General features: G+C 33.7%; 6 protein-coding genes across 7 annotated transcripts; 4 read left to right on the top strand and 2 right to left on the bottom strand.

Annotated features, from left to right (window-relative positions):
• The first annotated feature begins 334 nt into the window (after positions 1 to 334).
• On the top strand, positions 335 to 3660 carry l(3)76BDm (trafficking protein particle complex subunit 8 homolog l(3)76BDm). 2 transcript variants are annotated; one of them, XM_015937859.2, is made up of 3 exons: positions 335 to 415; positions 497 to 854; positions 1009 to 3660. In XM_015937859.2, the coding sequence occupies exons 2-3, from the start codon at positions 719 to 721 to the stop codon at positions 3591 to 3593; spliced, it is 2721 nt and encodes a 906-aa protein (XP_015793345.2). In that variant the 5' UTR covers positions 335 to 415; positions 497 to 718; the 3' UTR covers positions 3594 to 3660. The 2 variants fall into 2 exon arrangements, with proteins under 2 accessions (XP_015793345.2, XP_025018180.2); XM_025162412.2 differs by having other exon boundaries at positions 481 to 854.
• A 234-nt stretch (positions 3661 to 3894) lies between these two features.
• On the top strand, positions 3895 to 5843 carry LOC107369889 (acetylcholinesterase-1). The gene has a single exon (XM_015937860.3). It carries the CDS (start codon positions 3895 to 3897, stop codon positions 5515 to 5517), a length of 1623 nt encoding a protein of 540 aa, XP_015793346.2. The 3' UTR covers positions 5518 to 5843.
• Positions 5844 to 6259: 416 nt separating this feature from the next.
• Positions 6260 to 8249, top strand: LOC107369890 (acetylcholinesterase-1-like). Its single transcript, XM_015937861.3, has one exon. The coding sequence runs from the start codon at positions 6461 to 6463 to the stop codon at positions 8078 to 8080; it is 1620 nt and encodes a 539-aa protein (XP_015793347.2). The 5' UTR covers positions 6260 to 6460; the 3' UTR covers positions 8081 to 8249.
• A 2644-nt stretch (positions 8250 to 10893) lies between these two features.
• Positions 10894 to 12650, top strand: LOC107364636 (acetylcholinesterase-1-like). The gene has a single exon (XM_015932070.3). The coding sequence runs from the start codon at positions 10930 to 10932 to the stop codon at positions 12568 to 12570; it is 1641 nt and encodes a 546-aa protein (XP_015787556.3). The 5' UTR covers positions 10894 to 10929; the 3' UTR covers positions 12571 to 12650.
• A 412-nt stretch (positions 12651 to 13062) lies between these two features.
• Positions 13063 to 14985, bottom strand: LOC107369913 (mitochondrial import receptor subunit TOM40 homolog 1). The gene is made up of 6 exons (XM_015937882.3): positions 14750 to 14985; positions 14369 to 14637; positions 14048 to 14258; positions 13859 to 13971; positions 13699 to 13795; positions 13063 to 13631 (listed from the first exon to the last, which is right to left on the bottom strand). Exons 1-6 carry the CDS (start codon positions 14889 to 14891, stop codon positions 13489 to 13491), a joined length of 975 nt encoding a protein of 324 aa, XP_015793368.1. The 5' UTR covers positions 14892 to 14985; the 3' UTR covers positions 13063 to 13488.
• A 526-nt stretch (positions 14986 to 15511) lies between these two features.
• On the bottom strand, positions 15512 to 18031 carry LOC107369907 (protein phosphatase 1L). The gene is made up of 3 exons (XM_015937878.3): positions 16971 to 18031; positions 16396 to 16848; positions 15512 to 16313 (listed from the first exon to the last, which is right to left on the bottom strand). The coding sequence occupies exons 1-3, from the start codon at positions 17421 to 17423 to the stop codon at positions 15924 to 15926; spliced, it is 1296 nt and encodes a 431-aa protein (XP_015793364.2). The 5' UTR covers positions 17424 to 18031; the 3' UTR covers positions 15512 to 15923.
• Between the last annotated feature and the right edge of the window lie 717 nt (positions 18032 to 18748).

Here is an 18748-nt window from a genome sequence, read left to right as displayed (position 1 = left end):
AAGGTTTAATATAACAATTCACATGAGCATCAAAAGTCTAGAGTTCTAAGCGGCTATGAAGGAATTTCTTATCCATACATCTAGTGCAATATCTTTAATAGATCTCCTTTGCTCAGTCTTTCATTACTTTATCATTCAATTAAATTTTTAATTTTCAAAGGAATAATGAAAATCTCACTTTTCTGCTTTCATATTTTTTTGAATTTCCTTGTTAAAGTAAATTACAATCAAGCGGTTAGGGTTTCCAAAGCTGGTTACTTTTACTTTTAACTAAATAACCGGTTTTCAGTAACCAATGTTTTTCAATCACTTCAGTACCGAGTGTAGTTTACATTTAGATTAAGTCTGTTCAGTAAATTGTGGACGTATAAGATGATCTAGAAATTTAATAATGATAAGATCAAATCACATTTTGGTGAGTTATCCAGAATTTTATTCTATTCTTTGGTTTGTTTTTATCAATTGTTTTCATTCACTCAGTTTTCCATTTTATTAGGTGACAATATTTTGTTTGGATTGGGAAAAGACTTGACGTATCATCTGTTCATTTACCTTCTTATACAAGCTGCATTTTTACTTCATCAAGTGATTTCAATATTGCAAACATTTACGCCTGTTGATCAACTCTACTTCCCTTGATTTAGTTTATTGATTATTTCATCTGCTGATTATTTTGTGTTTCATACCTGGTATCTGTAAAGAAAATTTTTGAATCAAAATGGAAAATATCAACACATACATTGACAATCTTTTTTCAGTAAATATGACGATGATGTTTTCAGCGAAAGCTAAATCTCTTGCGCCAAATATCGGTGACCTTTTAAAGCAATTTAAAACTATTAAAGGATTGCAAGGTTGGTAATTCAGTTTTATCGCTAAGTGAATCCATATCAGTGAATTTGATAACATTTTGTGCAGCTTAGCAATTTAATGTGACAGGTTAATTTTTCCTTTTATTTAAACCACTCTGTTCATTAATTGTCTTTATTTTTTCTTTGCATTATCTAGCATCTATACGGGAACCCAATTCTGATAAATATTATGCTGTCAATGATCTCAGAATAAAATTAAGTGAAACTGGAGAGATTGAATCGAAACCGAATCCTATTCAAGTGAAAAAACTTCTCTATGATTGTGTCCTTGCTTACAATAACGATTTGAATACTTTTGAAGGAGGATTCATTGACGAAACACCTTGGTTTAATGCTTGGAAAAAAGTATTCTTAACCAATTTGGAAAGTAACGATCATGATTTTATTGGAGCTCATGTTGGTGTCATTTTTTTCATCACGGAAGGAGATTTAGACAATTTTCGCGAAATTTTAACAAAATTACAAGCAGAAGTTAAATCCATATCTTCGATTAAATGGTTTTTCCCGAATTTTCTTAAGTATATTATCGTTTTAAGTGACAAAGATTCCAGTTTATTTAATCAAGAAAATGATGAATTTGGTCCAACTGCTACTTTACATCCAGCCTATAGTGATCTTGTTTCTATGTATGATACAAACAAATGTTTCTGGTTCGAAATTGATCCAGTCAACTCATCAGATTCAGATTCGGAACCAGTAACAAATTATGATACAATGGATAATGCAAATGTAGTCAACATTTTGGATCATCAAGATCCATTAACATCTTTAATGACCTTGAATGACAAGGAAATTGAAGAGCATACTGAATCAGTTCAACCACCTCCACCACCTCCTGAGTCAAAAAGCAAATTTATTCAACCTAACTGTCAAAGGATGTTGGGAAAATGTGATAAGCTGTTGCGTCGAATGTTTGTTCGAGCTGTTATTCCTTGGTTTGAAAAGCAGTTAGGAATTTTGGCTGAAGCACTAGCATCTCGGAAAGGTTTACGACGGAGTATTTTCAGTGCAACTAAACAGCTATTGGCAATATCTTCTTCAACAATGAACCTCAAAGGACCTAATCAAAGTATCGTGTACTCTTTAGAAGCAAATGAAATGCAGTATCGCAAATTCGCTGATCTTACTATGTGTCTAGGTTTATATGATGTTGCATACGCATCTTATTATGCTGCTCGTAAGGAGTTTCAAAGTGAAGGTGCATGGTTATATTATGCTGGAGCATCTGAAGCTGCTGCAATCGCCTCATATCTTTTAAACAAATTTCAAAAGTATTACTTAGACCAAGCAATCGTTTATTACCTTGAATCATCTAAATCATCTCATCTAGCAGCGAGAGCTACTTTGTTTGTCACTGACGTTATCAGAGAATCATCACCTAACGAAGCTGCCGGTTTTTTTATTCGATTGATTTCAGAAGACAGTGATTTAAGATCAGGCTTGTTTCTTGAACAAGCAGCTAAATGTTTTCTTTTGGCTTTTCCAACAAGAAAACGTAAAGCCATATTCCATTTTGTTCTTGCCGGACACCGCTACAATCGATGTGGACTCAAGCGTCTTGCATTAGCATCTTACCTGAAATACTCTTCCTCTCATTGGTCTTTGGCTGCTGAACATGTGAATTTTACCGTGGCTAAGTTATACTTGCAAATATCTAATAATATTACCGATAAAGAATTGAAAACATTATATAGGGAGCGTGGCCTCAACTTACTTCAATCAAACGCTGATAAGCAACTTTTTTTCAATGAATTCCTGAAAGAATTGAAAGCAAAAGATGATGGAGAAAATCTTTTGGCTACAAATGTAAATATCCCTAAAATTGAAAGCATCACCAAGTGTACCATTGAAGGTTCCAGCATGAAAGGTTCACGTCAAATTTGTTTTCTCAATGAACCGATGAGCCTCCAACTGACTCTATCTTCTTCATTTGATATTCAATTGAATGATTTACAGCTATTGGTGGACAATTCGGAAGTTGAATGTACCTCATATGAAGTGAACTTGGAGTCAAGCCAGCCTTTTACGGTCACTTGTTCCTTAATGCCAACTGCAATCTGTGATTTCAATGTGATAGGACTAAGTTTCAATATACTTGGAACAAAATTCATTAACCACTTTAATGAAAAGATTACAAAAACCTTGATGTTCTCCTGCATTGAAACTTTACCTCCAATCAATGTTACCATCAACATTGGTCAACTGACGGCAAATAGTAACACAATTGAGTTATATACAGGTCAAATTGTCGATCTGTCCATTCTGTGCAATTTCACAAATGAAAGTATATCAGATTCAATATATCAAGCTAAATTAACTACCAATGGTAATTTAAAAGGATTTGATGGAGATTCGTTGAAGCAACCAATGCCGATTAAATTTGGTCAAAACAATTCATTCCAATTCCAAGCGCCTTACCTGCCCAAACTATTTCCATTATTTTTTTCAATTAGCTACCATAAAACCGATGAAGTTATTAGAGAAAGAACAGTTACTCGTAACATTTCCCTTAGAGTTCGAGAATGTCTTCAATTAGATGGATTATTTCATAGTGTTGTTAGTTTGAAAAATTTATCAACCAGCTCGAGTATAATCCTTTTTTCAGGTGAAAATGAAAAACTTGAAGTAGGACCAGGGCTAACAGGTCACATATTAGCCCATGACAATTATATCAAATGGGAGAGCACCAATGTTCATGGAGATATCAATATATCCGTCTAGCCTTATGTAAAATTATACCAAATTTTATAGCTCAATTCTGAGAATAAAATACAAAACTCATTTCAAATATCTTTTATCATTTGTAATCTCAAAGGTTTGATTCCAAAATATCAAAGTTAATATCCATAAATTGAGGTTCATCACAATTACGGGGGCAGTGGCTAGTTGATAAAAAATGGAATCCAGTTTTGTTTGTATAACAATGCTGATAGCTCATACAGATTATCTAATCTGACAATTTAAACATTGTACTTGATCCGTATTACCTAGTTAGTTTACTAATTGCCTGTCATCTGTTAAAATGAACTGGAAACTACAGATATTTGTTTTCCTTTTTCTAAATGTTGTTACAATTTGTTTGTCAAAATTAACTGTGAAAACTGAATGGGGTTCAATCAGAGGATTTTATGAAAAGTTTGGTGACAAGCAGATTCGGTCTTTTCTTGGTATTCCTTATGCTCTTCCACCAGTGGGTCCATTGAGGTTTCGTAAGCCAATTGAATTAGTTAAACCTTTCAAAGGCATTTACAGAGCCAAAAATTTTGGCCCTGCTTGCCTTCAAACAAAACTTAATGGTGCCATTCATGCGCCCAACGCAACAATCAGTGAAAATTGTTTGTTTCTCAATGTTTGGACACCAATCGATGCCTCCGAGAAAAAGTTGTACCCTGTTCTTGTCTATATCCATGGAGCTGCATTCATTTTTGGTTCAGCATCAGGACCCAGGTCAAGAGGAGACGTTCTAACAGCATACAATGACATTGTAACAGTCAATCTCAACCATCGGCTGGGTGCCTCTGGGCTAGCTTATGGGAAATCAGATTCAATTGTTGGCAATCAGCAAGTGCACGATGTGATTATGGCACTAGAGTGGGTCAAGAGAAATATTGGTGCTTTCGGTGGAGATCCTAACCAAATAACATTATCCGGAATGAGCTCAGGAGCTATTTTAGCCTCTGCCATCTTTTTATCTCCTGCCGTTGAATCTGGTCTTTTTAATAAAATTGTTTTAATGAGTGGAGTCGCAATTGATCAAGTAAATGTTGTAAATCCTAAAAAACTTTTCAACCTAACCAAATCCATGTCTAGTTCACTTGGTTGTTCACATTATTCAAGCTCAAATGACTCTATTCAAATTGGCGAAATTATATGCTTGAAAAAAGCTAAAGCCGAGTCGATAGCGGATACGCCTGAAAACCCATCTTTTTTACCTGTTTATAACGATCGATATATTTTCCCAGAGTCACCTGTTGAAATTGTAAACAAAAAATCATTCCCTAAAGGCTTCAAATTTTTAATTGGAACTGAAGCCGATGAAAACTTGATTCTCAAATCATACAGTCCAACGACAAAAATAGAAGCCATTGAATATATGGAGAAGGCTGTTTCATCCCTTGATCTTACTCAGTTAAATATGACACATTTGTTGATGAAATATTTTGAAGATGTGAATGACAATGATACATCTCTAATCAAGAGACGCTTCAATGATTTTGGGTCTGATCTTCAATTCCACTGTCCTTCGTTATTGTATTCTGTCGCGTTTGCAAGCAATTCATACAACAAAGTCTACTTATACCGAAATGATTATGTTACTTCTTATTTCAGTAATGCTTCACGGCCTTATGGAGCTGGTCATGCTGATGATCATCGATTGTTTTTGGGTGAGCCTTTCCGATCACCTGAAATGTATTCAGACGATAAGGACAGAGAAATAAGTCGTTACATGATGAAAATATTATCTGATTTTGTTAAAGGAAAAGACCTATTTTGGGACTCGATAAAAATCAATGGAAATCAATCAGACAAGATCTCGCTTCCACGATGGCGTATACAAAACAATGAACCAATTGATACAGTTGATTATGATGAAGACAGAGATTTATGTTTGGATTGGGCTAAATATTATGGCTTGCAGATTTGATCGCAACTCGGCTCGAAAATACTGGAATCGATTTCAACTTCCAATTAGATTTTCGATTTTATCAACCTAATTTGTGCTGATAAAAATATATGAAACCATTTTTGAACCAATTTTGTTGATAATTTTTCCCATTGAAAATCAATGGACTTTTCCGCGGTTTATCTCCATAAAAGCATAGATAAAAAGTATGCAAACTGAAGAGTAAATGAAGCACCCTGTTTATCGTGTTTTTATTTAAGCAATGATTCAATATTCGTGTCAATCTTCTATTGATTTCCTCAATTTTCTTGTATATTTACTCGTATTAATTGATAAATATTTCAGTTTACTGAACAATAAAATGTGGACCAACTGCTACTTTACATAATCTTGTACAAATAAGATAGAAAAAAAAATTTAGCTATTCGACCCATTTAACTCACCAGATTCAGCACTGAAATCAATGACTTTAAAAACAATACATTGGATAATCATATTTGCGTCAAATCCATAAACATTTTGATGATAAAATCGCAAAAACATTGATGATCCCTTTGCTCTCAAAATTCCCTTCAAGGTTTCAGATCGACTTCAATCAGATGATTATTTCACATTGTTAGTTGGAAAGATTAATTGACAAGTACAAGAGATTCCCTGAAAGCAAACTTGCAACAAGTTCTGGTAACCGATTACATATTAGCTCATGACAGTCATCGGGGGAGGTTCATGCAGATAACAATGAATATTTCTGACTTTATGTCAAGTGCAACTAAATTTCATTATGCGGTTCCAAGAATAAAATACTAACTGTTGCAATAATAGTGAGTGTAATATCAAAAATGAAAACGCTTTAGTTTTTCAACAACAAGAATCAATAAAAGACCATTTAATTAGATGATTAAAACGTTATATCGTTTAAGTTACTTGTTTAATTGAGTTAGTTGAATAATTTCCATCAGTCAAAATGAACTGGAAACTACAATCTGTTTTCATTTTTTTAAATGTTGTTACAATTTGTTCGTCAAAATTAACTGTGAAAACTGAATGGGGTTCAATCAGAGGATTTTATGAAAAGTTTGGTGACAAGCAGATTCGGTCTTTTCTTGGTATTCCTTATGCTCTTCCACCAGTGGGTCCATTAAGGTTTCGGAAGCCAATTGAATTAGTTAAACCTTTTAAGGGCATTTACAGAGCCAAAAATTTTGGTCCTGCTTGCCTCCAATCCGAAGCTGATCGGGATAGACATACTCCCAACTCAACAATCAGTGAAAATTGTTTGTTTCTCAATGTTTGGACACCAATCGACGCTTCCGAGAAAAAGTTGTATCCTGTTCTTATTTATATCCATGGAGCTGCATTTACTTTTGGTTCAGCAGAATCTACTAGTCAAAGAGGCGACATTTTAACAGCACTCAACGACATTATAACAGTCAATCTCAACCATCGATTGGGTGCCTCTGGACTAGCTTATGGGAAATCAGATTCAATTGTTGGCAACCAGCAAATTCACGATGTGATTATGGCACTAGAATGGGTTAAGAGGAATATTGGTGCTTTCGGTGGAGACTCTAATCAGATAACATTATCCGGAATGAGCTCAGGAGCTATTTTAGCCTCTGCCATCTTTTTATCTCCTGCGGTCGAATCTGGTCTTTTTAATAAAGTTTTCTTAATGAGTGGAGTCGCACTAGATCAAGTAGCTATTTATAACCCAAACAAAATTTTTAAGCAAACCAAATCCATGTCCAGTTCACTCGGCTGTTCACAATATGCAAGTTCAAATGACTCCTTTCAAATTGGCGAAGTTATTTGCCTGAAAAAAGTTGAAGCAAAAGCAATAGCTGACACAGAAGAGAATAAATCCTTTTACCCAATCTACAACGATGGTGACATTTTCCCTGAATTACCTGCTCGAATTGTGAGCAAAAAATCATTTCCTAAAGGCATCAAATTTTTAATGGGAACTGAAGCTGATGAAAGTTTTTTCTCTAAAGCCTTTAGTCCAACAACTAAAAAAGAGGCTTTGAGTAATATGGAAACGCTCATTTCAGCTCTTGACATTACACAACTAAACATGACCAATTTGTTTATGAAGTATTTTGATGGTATTGACGATGATAATGCTACTTTGATTCATAAACGCTTCGATGATTTTGGGTCTGATCTTCAATTCCACTGTCCTTCGTTATTGTATTCTGTCGCGTTTGCAAGCAATTCATACAACAAAGTCTACTTATACCGAAATGATTATGTTACTTCTAACTTTGATCCATCTGAGCGTCCTAATGGTGCCCGCCATTCTGATGTTCAACGCATGTTTTTCGGTGATCCTTTTAGATCACCTGAAATTTATAAAGAAGATCGAGATAGAGATTTGAGTCGTTTCATGATGAAAACATTATCTGATTTTGTTAGAGGAAAGGAATTATTTTGGGATTCAATTAAAATTAATGGAAATCAATCGGATAAGATCTCGCTTCCACGATGGCGTATACAAAACAACGAATCATTCGATAAAGTTGATTATGATGACGATAAAGATATATGCTTGGAATGGGCTGAATATTATGGTTTACAGATTTGATAACTTAAGCTCGAAAAGCATAGGAGAGCATCAAGCGATTTCCAGTTGCAAGTTTAAAGATCGTTCAATACTCATAATTTATTTTTGTAACCTTTTTTATATATGTAATAACAGACATTAAACTCTACTCATGTACATCTATTAAACTACTTATTGTACTTATTATAATGCTAAGACCATCTCAATCAGTCCCTCATTTTATTCTCGGAATTCAATAGTAAAATTTGCTTTTACTTAACATAAACTTATGTATATAAATTGTTAGCTCTACAAACCGATTATTGTTCTGTCGCCATTTCATTCAGGAAAATCCTTGAACTTGTTGACCAATCCTTCGAGCCGATAGCAATGGGGAATAATCCCAATCTGATGAGTTGACTGGATCAATTACGAGTCAAAACATAAGTTTGTATTACACACAAAAACAAGATGGTTGTTACTGAAAAGACACAATAAACACATTCATGCACAAATTGACACAAATTGACACAAATACTAGAAGAAAAATGGGCAAAAACGGGTGAAATTAGTTTCTTTCAAATTTAGACTAATGTTCGTTTGTAGGGACATAAAAACTGATTCCTTCTGTGCGATTTACAAGTTGCTCTAAGCCACAGTTTTCGAGTAAATCGAAGTTAAAGTTTAAACTTCGAACCCTTTTTGTGCAACTGTTTGACCAGATTTTCTCATCAAACTCATATTTCTGATCTAACTCTTGATTGCTAATGAGAAAATGCATTTATTTTGAGGAATAAAAGTTTCTTGTTTCTGTAAAACAGATCAGTTCGCTTTTTAGTTAAGCCGACCGCATTTCATGACCATAACAATTAGGAAGCTGAAACTTATTATTTGTGTATAAAAATTGTTTTTACACATCATGAATGGAATATTTTTTAAAATTTATCAACGATTCTCTTGATTTTGGCCATTGGCCTAAAAACTTTGAACCTAAATATTTCGATAATGATTGCACCTACAATGACCATTTTTCGACCAAACATTTAATTGTACTATGGGCTATAACAGTATATGACTGAATATCGTATAAAATCTGAGCTGATTCATTTATTAATGAATATTCTAAAGCATAAGATTTTTGTTTAGCAACTTTATAAACCAAGTCTCAAATCTGATAACATAAGTAATTCAATGCAATAACTTTTCTCGCAGAACCTTGAATAATTTGATACTTCGATATATTATAGCCCAAAATGCAATCTAATGTTTGGTCAAAAAATGGTGAATGTAAGTGCTATCATTATCGAAATATATAGGGTCAAAAGTTTTTAGTTCAATGGCCAAAATCAAGAGAACTGTTGATGACTTGAAAAAATTAATTAATCCTTGATGTTTACAAGCAATTTTTTATAACTAACATTAAGTTTTAACTCTCTAACTATTACGGTCACAGAATGCGATCGGTTTAAAAGAAAATCGAACTTGATCTGTTTTATCGAAACAGAAAATGTTATCTAACTAAATAAGACCGTTTTCAGGTTGATTATCAAAAGTTACTTCGTTAGGATAAGTTTCATGAAAAAAGCTGTTTACATAATTGAACAAATGACGATCGAAGTTTCAAATTTGACCTCGATTTTCTCCGAAACTGTCCATCAGATGAATTAATTAATAGCACCAATGGACTTAGTTTTTACGTCCCTACAAAGCTACCGAGTCTCAACTCTTAGCTCAAATGTTCGAGACTTTGACAGCACTCTTTGCATTTCATTTGCTACTTTAACCAGAAAATGGGTTTATTTACCAAGAAATGGGTTTAAATGAGTTTGTTTTGTTAAATAAGTTGTTTCTCATGCATTTACAGCCCAAATATCATGACCCAAATGCGCTAATAGAAAGTTTTTAAATTGCATCGAGTTACTAATTAGTAAAGAATTAAATTGGTGAAAGAATTATGATTGTAAGTGATGCCATTCTCTAAATATCGAAGCTCGAAGTTTTAAGACCAATGCACAAAATAAAGAGAACTGTTGTTGCATCTAAAAAAGTATTTGATCCATGTTGTGACCTACCAATATTTATGATCAAATGATAAGTTTCAGCTTCCTAATTGTTACGGTCATGGACTGCGGTCGGTTAAAGTAAAAATCGAACTGATCTGTTTTACAGAAACAAGAAACTTTTATTCCTCAAAATAAATGCATTTTCTAATTAGCAATCAAAAGTTACAACAGAAATATGATTTTGATGAAAAAATCTGGTCAAACAGTTGCACAAAAAGGGTTCGAAGTTTCAACTTTAACCTCGATTTAATCGACAACTGTTGCTTAGAGAAACTTGTAAATCGCACAGATGGAATCAGTTTTTATGTCCATACAAACGAACATTAGTCTAAACTTCAGTAAATCTAATTTTGAGGCACTTTTGTACATTTCTTTCAATTCGTGTCAATTTGTGCATTAATGTGTTAATTGTGTCTTTTAAGTAACAACCATCTTGTTTCTATGTATGACATAAACTAATGTTTTGACTCGTAATTGATCCAGTCAACTCATCAGAAGTTTAACTGATGATTCGTTCGAATATTGGTTAACAAGTTCAAGGATGTTCCGCAATGAAATGGCAACAGATCAAATAGACAATAATCGTGGGTGGTTTGTAGAGCTTATATTTATAACTTTATGTCAAGTAAAACCAAATTTCACTATTGAATTCCGAGAATAAAATGAGGGACTAATTGAGATGGTAGCAAGTACAAAGGCATTGGCCTGTCGATAAAATGAAGTCTCTTAACTTTTTCCTACAACAATCCTGATCAAAATTAAGATTATTTAATCTGATATTCAAACATTGTATTGATCTGCATTATTGACTTACAATGTTAGTTGAAAATGTGCTTGCCATCAGTTAAAATGAACTGGAAACTACAGATATTTGTTTTCCTTTTTTTCAATGTTACAATTTGTTCGTCCAAATTAATTGTGAAAACTGAATGGGGTTCAATCAGAGGATTTTATGAGAAGTTTGGTGACAAGCAGATTCGGTCTTTTCTTGGTATTCCTTATGCTCTTCCACCAGTGGGTCCTTTAAGGTTTCGGAAACCAATTGAATTAGTTAAACCTTTTAAAGGCATTTACAAAGCCAAAAATTTTGGTCCTGCTTGCCTGCAATCAGAAGTGTTCCGAGACGCTCATACACCAAACTCAACAATCAGTGAAAATTGTTTATTTCTCAATGTCTGGACACCAGTTGGTGCGTCCAAGAAAAAGTTGTATCCTGTTCTTATTTATATCCATGGATCTTCATTCACTTTTGGTTCATCAGCATCTTCTAGTCAAAGAGGAGACGTTTTAACAGCATTCAATGACATTGTCACAGTAAACTTGAACCATCGATTAGGTGCTACTGGACTCGCTTATGCTGAGTCAGATGCAATTGTTGGTAATCAGCAGTTACATGATATAATTATGGCACTAAAATGGGTGAAGAGGAATATTGGTGCTTTCGGTGGAGACCCTAACCAAATAACATTATCCGGAATGAGCTCAGGAGCCATTTTAGCCTCTGCCATCTTTTTATCTCCTGCGGTCGAATCTGGACTTTTTAATAAAGTTTTCTTAATGAGTGGAGTCGCAATAGATCAAGTGAATACTTATAATCCAAAGAAAATTTTAAAGCAAACAAAGTCCTTGTCAAGCTCACTTGGCTGTTCACATTATTCAAGTTCCAACGACTCCTTTCAAATCGGCGAAATCAAATGTTTGAAAAAAGTCAAAGCAAAATCAATAGCAGATACGCTCGAAAACGTACTTTTTTACCCGATCTACAACGACGGTAACATTTTCCCTGAATCGCCTGTCCAAATTGTGAACAAAAAATCATTTCCTAAAGGCTTGAAATTCTTAATAGGAACTGAAGCTGATGAAAGTTTTTTTACAAAAGCATTCAATCCAACAACTAAGGAAGAGGCTTTGAGCAATATGGAAACGCTCATTTCAGCTCTTAACGTTACAAAACTAAACATGACCAATTTGTTTATGAAATATTTCGATGGAGTGGACGATAATAATGCTTCTTTAATTCATAAACGTTTCGATGATATTGGCTCTGATCTTCAATTCCACTGTCCTTCGTTATTGTACTCCGCAGCCTTCGCGAGCAATTCATACAATAATGTGTACATCTTTCGAAATGATTATGTTACTTCTAAATACGATAGATCTGAGCGACCTAATGGAGCTCGTCATGGCGATGTTCAACGTATATTTTTTGGTGACCCTTTCAGATCACCTGAAAATTTTCCAGATGACCGAGATAGAGAACTAAGTCGTTTCATGATGAAAACATTATCCGATTTTGTTAGAGGAAAGGAATTATTTTGGGACTCAATAAAAATCAATGGAAATCATTCTGATAACATTTCACTTCCACGATGGCGTATACAAAACAATGAACAATTTGATAAAGTTGATTATGATGAAGATACAGATTTATGTTTAGAATGGGCTAAATATTTTAATTTACAGATTTGATTAAAGCCTAGGCAAAAGCAATGGAGCCAAATAACAATCGATTTTAACTTGTAAATTAAATAACTTCTCAATGCTCATAATTCATTTTCATAATCCATTTTCATATACAGTGTCTGACTTGATATCTTCAAATTAAAAAATAATCAATGTGAAAATCAATGTTAATATTATTTGGGTTTAAATGCTAAAATTGTCTGAAATGAATTGTTTGTCATTTTTCAGTGCTAAACCTTTCTTTATTACGGAGAAACAGTTCAACAAGGTAATTTTATTGATCAGTCTTCATGCACTCATTAATGGCAATGATGCAAAACGTTACATCAACAATTGGATCATATTAATGATTAGACACTAATTATCTTAACTCATCACATGATAATTGTATCAATTTTTCATCATATTCAGTTCTTTATGCTGTTTATCTTCATGTTTAGTTGGGTAGGAAAAACAGATTTCCGTGTAAATAATCAGAAGGTTGATTTGCAGATAATATATTCAACTAATTAAGTTTTATTTCAAAAAGTTTAACACTCTGCATTAAATTATCATGATTAATTGTGGATCTTTGCTCACATCGGCGGCACATGTAAAATCGTCGGGTGTTTTTGGCAGTTGGCCCATTTTAATTTCTTTAGTGATGAGTTTCATTTCTTGAGTTTGGCGATTTGAAACAATAGTTTGGTTTAACTTTTTGTATCACTATGAAAAATGTCCATTAGTTTATTACTACATAATAACATGGCTTTTACCTTTGGGTTTTAGTCATTGATTTTAGTCAAAAGGAACATTTTTATGTAGACAAAAAATGATAATATCATACTACAGCGAAGTGTTTCTCCATTTTTATTAACAAAATGTGCTATTCCAGTATAAGGACTATTTATAATCTTATTTGGATTTAAACAAAAACTACTATAATTATCCCAGCGTCAAGCCGATTCCAAATCTGTAAAGTGGATTTCTACCGTGGACAATATGCCCACTCAAAGTAAGAACAAGCGGTAATGGCGCTAACTTTTTCTCATAGACTCCAGTGATACCAAAATCGGAGCTAATGGAACCTGATTGGAAATGCAGAGAAAAACAATTAGTGGGTTGTGATAAAATGAATTTTTGCAGGAAACTTACCTTTAAAAGTTGCATCCAATTTGGGTAAATCTACTTGATAGCCGAATTTTGCATAACTTTCGCGCATCTTAATATTAGTATCGACTTCTACACCATACTGAAAAGCAAAAAAGATCAAAACATTAGATATTGAAATTTAGCTCGAAAGAACACAACTTACCTGAAGTTGATCGCTTGCTTTTTGATAATAACAGGCATGAAGTTGATGAGGACTAAATGTTCCACTTAAAATGAAGTTGTTTGGAGAAGTATAACGTGCAGCCACAGAAAGTGCTATAAATTGCAAAAAAAGCATTCATCAGTATTGATCATTTATAAAAGAGATAACGTTAATTTTTGCTTAGCTTACCTGATATAATTCCATCGGGAATTTGGGGACCGAATTGGACAGCTAATTCTGCACCTAAGTCTACAGTTGGTGTGACTGGTTGAAGATAATGAAATATAGACATCCCTGAGAACGTTACTGGGTCAAAATTGCCTAAAATGACTGATGCAGTATAGTTATCTCCTTTGTAATCATTTGAAACTTGATAACCAGCTGTCTTTGAATCTTGAATCTGAACAATATTATAAATAAGAATTGATTAGCTGAAAGATGAAAACAAGCTTTTCAATAAAAAAACTGTCATGTTTCCGCGAAAAACTTGAAGCCGGTGAAGAAACTAACCTGGACTACAGCCTTCGTCCTTAGTCTAGGATGAAATTGACATAGCATGTTAGCATTCAAATTTCCACTTGGGTCAATGTCACCAAGTAAAACTGGATAAGCTTCTCCTGGTCCAACAATTTGACTACCAACGTAAGTGGCACCGAATTTATAGCCACTGGCTAATGGTTGCATTGAAGACATACTGGCGGTGTGGTTGATCTGGAAATGATTACTAAGACCTCGATTGAACACAATCCTAGCTCCATCAAAAGGCATAGGGAATATATCTATTGCATAATTTTTATAGATTAAGACATGAAAATGACAAAATATTAGGTCAAATGAAAGCAGCAATTGGTGTATAAGATGATAATAGAAAATGATAGAAATTCAACAAACCTTTACATTTCTTGTGAAGCTCTTCCAAGGTGGTCAATCTAGATTTACTTTCTTCCGGTTCTGTCGGTGCCACAGGTGCTGGTGGAGGTTCTGGCACTGTAGTTAAGGGAGGGGGAGCCGTACTAGCATATACATTACCCATTTTAAATAGTTTAAATTAATTTAGACAATTAACTATTAAAAAGTAAAGGCTAGTAAAATTGTTTTACTTTTCACTGCAGACATGCATCGAGCACGTTTCCCATTAAACCGACTGTATGTATGTTTTTTTATTTCTAATAGATGGCGTTTGATTTCAAATTCGATCAAAATCTATCCTAAAATTCAAGTGTACAAATAAATTAGTTTAAATTGTTTATTTATCTCTTATTAATATTGCCTGATAATGAAAACACGATAATTTGAAAGAATGACCAACAGTTAGTTGATCACGATCTGATTTTGATAAGATCTTCATTTTAGACACGTTATTTTGCTGACTTAATTTTCCAACTCCCTTTCAGCCCATCGACATCAACAATCCACCTTAGCTTTTAATAATTAACTTTTTCAATTGTAATCAAAATTTAAATTAATATCCAAGACATTCTCCAGTTTCTAATTAGATTTTTAAAATTTTAGCGTATCGGTTCATGATAAAAGACACAATAATAAGTTGATGAGCGGGAGTTTTAGGGCGCAATTTAATCGGATGAAGCGAAAGTGATGGTATGGAAACATGATGAAACAGTTTTCATAGTCGAATGTGAAACGAATCAAATATTTCAGTCAGATTCATGATAAGTTTAATGTTAACGTAAAAATTGAAAGCCTTGAGAACATATTACAGTTTTTTTCCATTGAATCATTAGGCCACTAATGGATATGGTTGACCATTTTATTACACTTTCTTTTGCATCCAATCTTGTGATTTGATGCATCAACAATCGACATGATCATAATCAAGCAAAGCATCAGGTAAAGCTATTAAAATGTTGAGATGCTCAAGTACGATGGACGGTAGATACAAAGTCGTCTTTGATTCGAAAAAGTTAGACAAAAATAGGAGTTAATGACTTGACCATAGATCACTTGTTCAAAGGCAGGTATAATGAAGTGAGGAAAAAATTCTTATGAGTTGATATCTCATGTTAACAGATTTAGTTAGAGCCTTCTGATTTTTCTTTGGTTTTCATCAATCAAATAATACAATTATCACAGTTATGTTGTCCAATGAACCTTTTTTATAAGATTGTTCAACGAGACTTTTGGCGAGTTCCTGTGCAATACTTCGAGAAGAAACCCAGGTTCTTTTTTGTAACATCTCAAGATTCATCCTAACAAATTCTGAGGCTTCTTCATTAGTAAAAGTGTCCCATAACCCATCAGATGCTAAGATCATGAAGCTTGGTTTAACATGGTCAAGATCGAAGGACAAAATATCCGGATCTGGGATCACAAAATTGTTATCTTTCAATGGATAATCTCCGAGAGCTCTTGAAGTTGCTAAAATACCAGCTACCCTCCAGACACCATTAAATTGTATAAATCCTCCGGCTTCAGCAATTCTTTTATGTTCTTTAACCTATAGAAATTGAAAGAAATAGTCAAGAACATCAGATAAATGAAATTAATGGCTTAAATACCAAAGATTCAACAATAAATACCTGTTGAGGTTTATGGTCAAAAGATAAAGGAATCACATTGCCTTTACGATCACACAGAACAGCTCTAGAGTCTCCAACATTAGCTACAATTAAAGTTCTTTCTTTGATCATATTAACTGCAACAAGAGCAGTAGTTCCAGACACGTCATTTTTCTTTTTCATCTCTTTTACGATTTCTTTATCCAATTCGGTGATTTGTTTACTGATTATCCTAGATACATCTTTTGGTCCGATCTCATAGCTATTATCACCTTGACTCACTTCACTAGATAACCATGATTTCGAAGAAGAGGTTGAAGTTTTACAGTCACTTTCATTATTGGCGGGACATTCTTCTTTCTCTTCAGATTTGGTTTCGTCATTAATATTTGTATGGCTATTGATTTTCGAAGCATTTTCTAGGGCTTTAATAATAGATGTGAAAAGACGGTCTTGCACAAGCTTGGAAGTAGACTACAAAGAGAGATACGGAGAGAGAGAAGAGAAAGCAAGGTAAACAGAGAGAATTAGAGAATTATTAGACTGAAGATAATCGATAAAAGTCAGACTGAATTATTAAAATTATGAATACTCACATCACCTCCATGGCCATCGAAGACACCAAACATTTGTATCCCTAGCCTTTTTGATTCGTCACAATAAGAAAATGTGTCCTCCATTTTAGGACGTCTACCCTGTATAGCATAGATACCAACATTGTTTATTAGCAGTTCATTTGCTGACGTACTGCAATTATTTTTTGTTTTGACTTTTATAAGTTTCAATTTGAGAAGCCATTGATGAGGTATCCTTTTGATCAATAAAGCAGGCCATACATCAGACGAATGACAGCAAATATAAATAATTAACAAAGACAAAAACAGGATAATGGTCTCTGTTCGCATAAGAGCCATTCTGATAGAATTAAGTAAACATTTAATCGTTGTCCAATTTATAGACAAGCCAACAAGGAACCTTAGCATAAGCTTGAAATGACTTCCAAAAGTGTAGAAAAGTGGTTCACTTTCTTCGTATTCGTCACTGTCCATGATAATAAATTAAAATCAAAAAGAATCCTTGAAAGATGAAGGTTCAAGGTGAAGTCAGTTTTTTTAAATTACAAATTTTGTTTTTGATTTAAGTTGAAAATTTTTGCACAAATAATAAATTAAAGCACTTTACATGCGAAGAGAAGCTTGATGAATATGGGATCCAAGAAAGAAAAGATAATTAAAGAGAAATGGTAATGAATAGAAGTCAGAAATGAATGGTTCACGTTTAATGAAATGGCAACGGTATCAATGATAAGGGTGATAAAGTTGTGATTGTTGTCTGTGAGGATGGTAATTGCAAAAAATCCATGGAAAAGGTTCACATATTGTTAAATCAAAATAAAAATGACGAATTGTCAATGACTAACAACATCGAGCAGCATAATGTTGAAAAAAAATAAAGCGTAACAGCAGAAACAATCAATAAGTGACAAGTCAATATGAGAGCATGGACTTTCAAAACCTTATCAACACAATTGACTTTGCTCTTCTCATCGTCAAACTGCAATACTCAACCTAATAAACTGGAAGTTATTGTTAGCAGGTGACAATTCACAGAACAGTGTTACAATAATAAATTAACAGTTTAATTGGACACTGAGCACAGTAATTATTATAAACCAAAGAGTAAGATTTACCTTTTTAACACAAATAACACCATGGCGTATACCTGCGCATGTACACCTTTTAGCGCCTTTTTTGAGCTGCTGGCAATTTCAAGTTTTCAAGTTTTAAATCAATTTATTAGTAAATGAAAATTTTACATTAAATGATAAATATTTCTCATCAACACCTCAATCAACAATTTATAGTTGCTTACAGGAAGTGATAAATAATTTGGAGGTCTCATTTCACTGAAATTAATGTTGATTTCACATAATAAGTTACACAGCTTGGAAATTAAAGAGTGTTGATTTTGAATGGTGCGTATTTTTTATGATAAGTCTCCAGGTGAGGAAGAAATACTGTAATTGGGTTTCCTAGTGACACCAAAATTAACCAGATTTCCATTTCCAGTGTTCTTGATATCATGCTCATGAAATGTTAATAAGGGTGAACCAGTTGATTAACCGGTATCATTAAGCGAGAAACAATAAACAGAATTAGTCACGTTTTGTCCATTGAGCGCGACAGAACTTCGCCATTTTTAGGATCCTTAGATGTCTATAGTTGAGAAGACAATCACCGACAGCAGGTGCAGTCGGGCAACGGTTTGGATCATAGTAACTCCAGTAAACCATGGCACGGGACTCTGTAGGATCCCATAATTTTCATAGAGGTTAAGTTGACTTGTATTTTCTGATGTCCCATTGAAGTTGGAT

Source organism: Tetranychus urticae, chromosome 1 (assembly GCF_039701765.1).
Source record: "Tetranychus urticae isolate SD_2017Ah chromosome 1, NJAU_TeUrti_SD_1.0, whole genome shotgun sequence".
Classification (NCBI taxonomy): Eukaryota; Metazoa; Arthropoda; class Arachnida; order Trombidiformes; family Tetranychidae; genus Tetranychus; species Tetranychus urticae.
The sequence above is the reverse complement of the archived record's forward strand: the minus strand, read 5'-3'. Positions and strand labels throughout refer to the sequence as shown.

What these genes read in the sequence shown, in the direction of transcription:
- LOC107369889 (XM_015937860.3), top strand. Translation starts at nt 3,895, where the DNA reads ATGAACTGGAAACTACAGATATTTGTTTTCCTTTTTCTAAATGTTGTT.
- LOC107369907 (XM_015937878.3), bottom strand. Translation starts at nt 17,423, where the DNA reads ATGGACAGTGACGAATACGAAGAAAGTGAACCACTTTTCTACACTTTT. An exon ending in TCGATGGCCATGGAGGTGAT is followed by an intron (nt 16,849 to 16,970) that starts GTGAGTATTCAT and finishes CTCTCTTTGTAG; the next exon opens with TCTACTTCCAAGCTTGTGCA. An exon ending in TTGACCATAAACCTCAACAG is followed by an intron (nt 16,314 to 16,395) that starts GTATTTATTGTT and finishes CAATTTCTATAG; the next exon opens with GTTAAAGAACATAAAAGAAT.
- LOC107369913 (XM_015937882.3), bottom strand. Translation starts at nt 14,891, where the DNA reads ATGGGTAATGTATATGCTAGTACGGCTCCCCCTCCCTTAACTACAGTG. An exon ending in GCTTCACAAGAAATGTAAAG is followed by an intron (nt 14,638 to 14,749) that starts GTTTGTTGAATT and finishes ATTATGCAATAG; the next exon opens with ATATATTCCCTATGCCTTTT. An exon ending in GGACGAAGGCTGTAGTCCAG is followed by an intron (nt 14,259 to 14,368) that starts GTTAGTTTCTTC and finishes AATATTGTTCAG; the next exon opens with ATTCAAGATTCAAAGACAGC.
- LOC107369890 (XM_015937861.3), top strand. Translation starts at nt 6,461, where the DNA reads ATGAACTGGAAACTACAATCTGTTTTCATTTTTTTAAATGTTGTTACA.
- LOC107364636 (XM_015932070.3), top strand. Translation starts at nt 10,930, where the DNA reads ATGTGCTTGCCATCAGTTAAAATGAACTGGAAACTACAGATATTTGTT.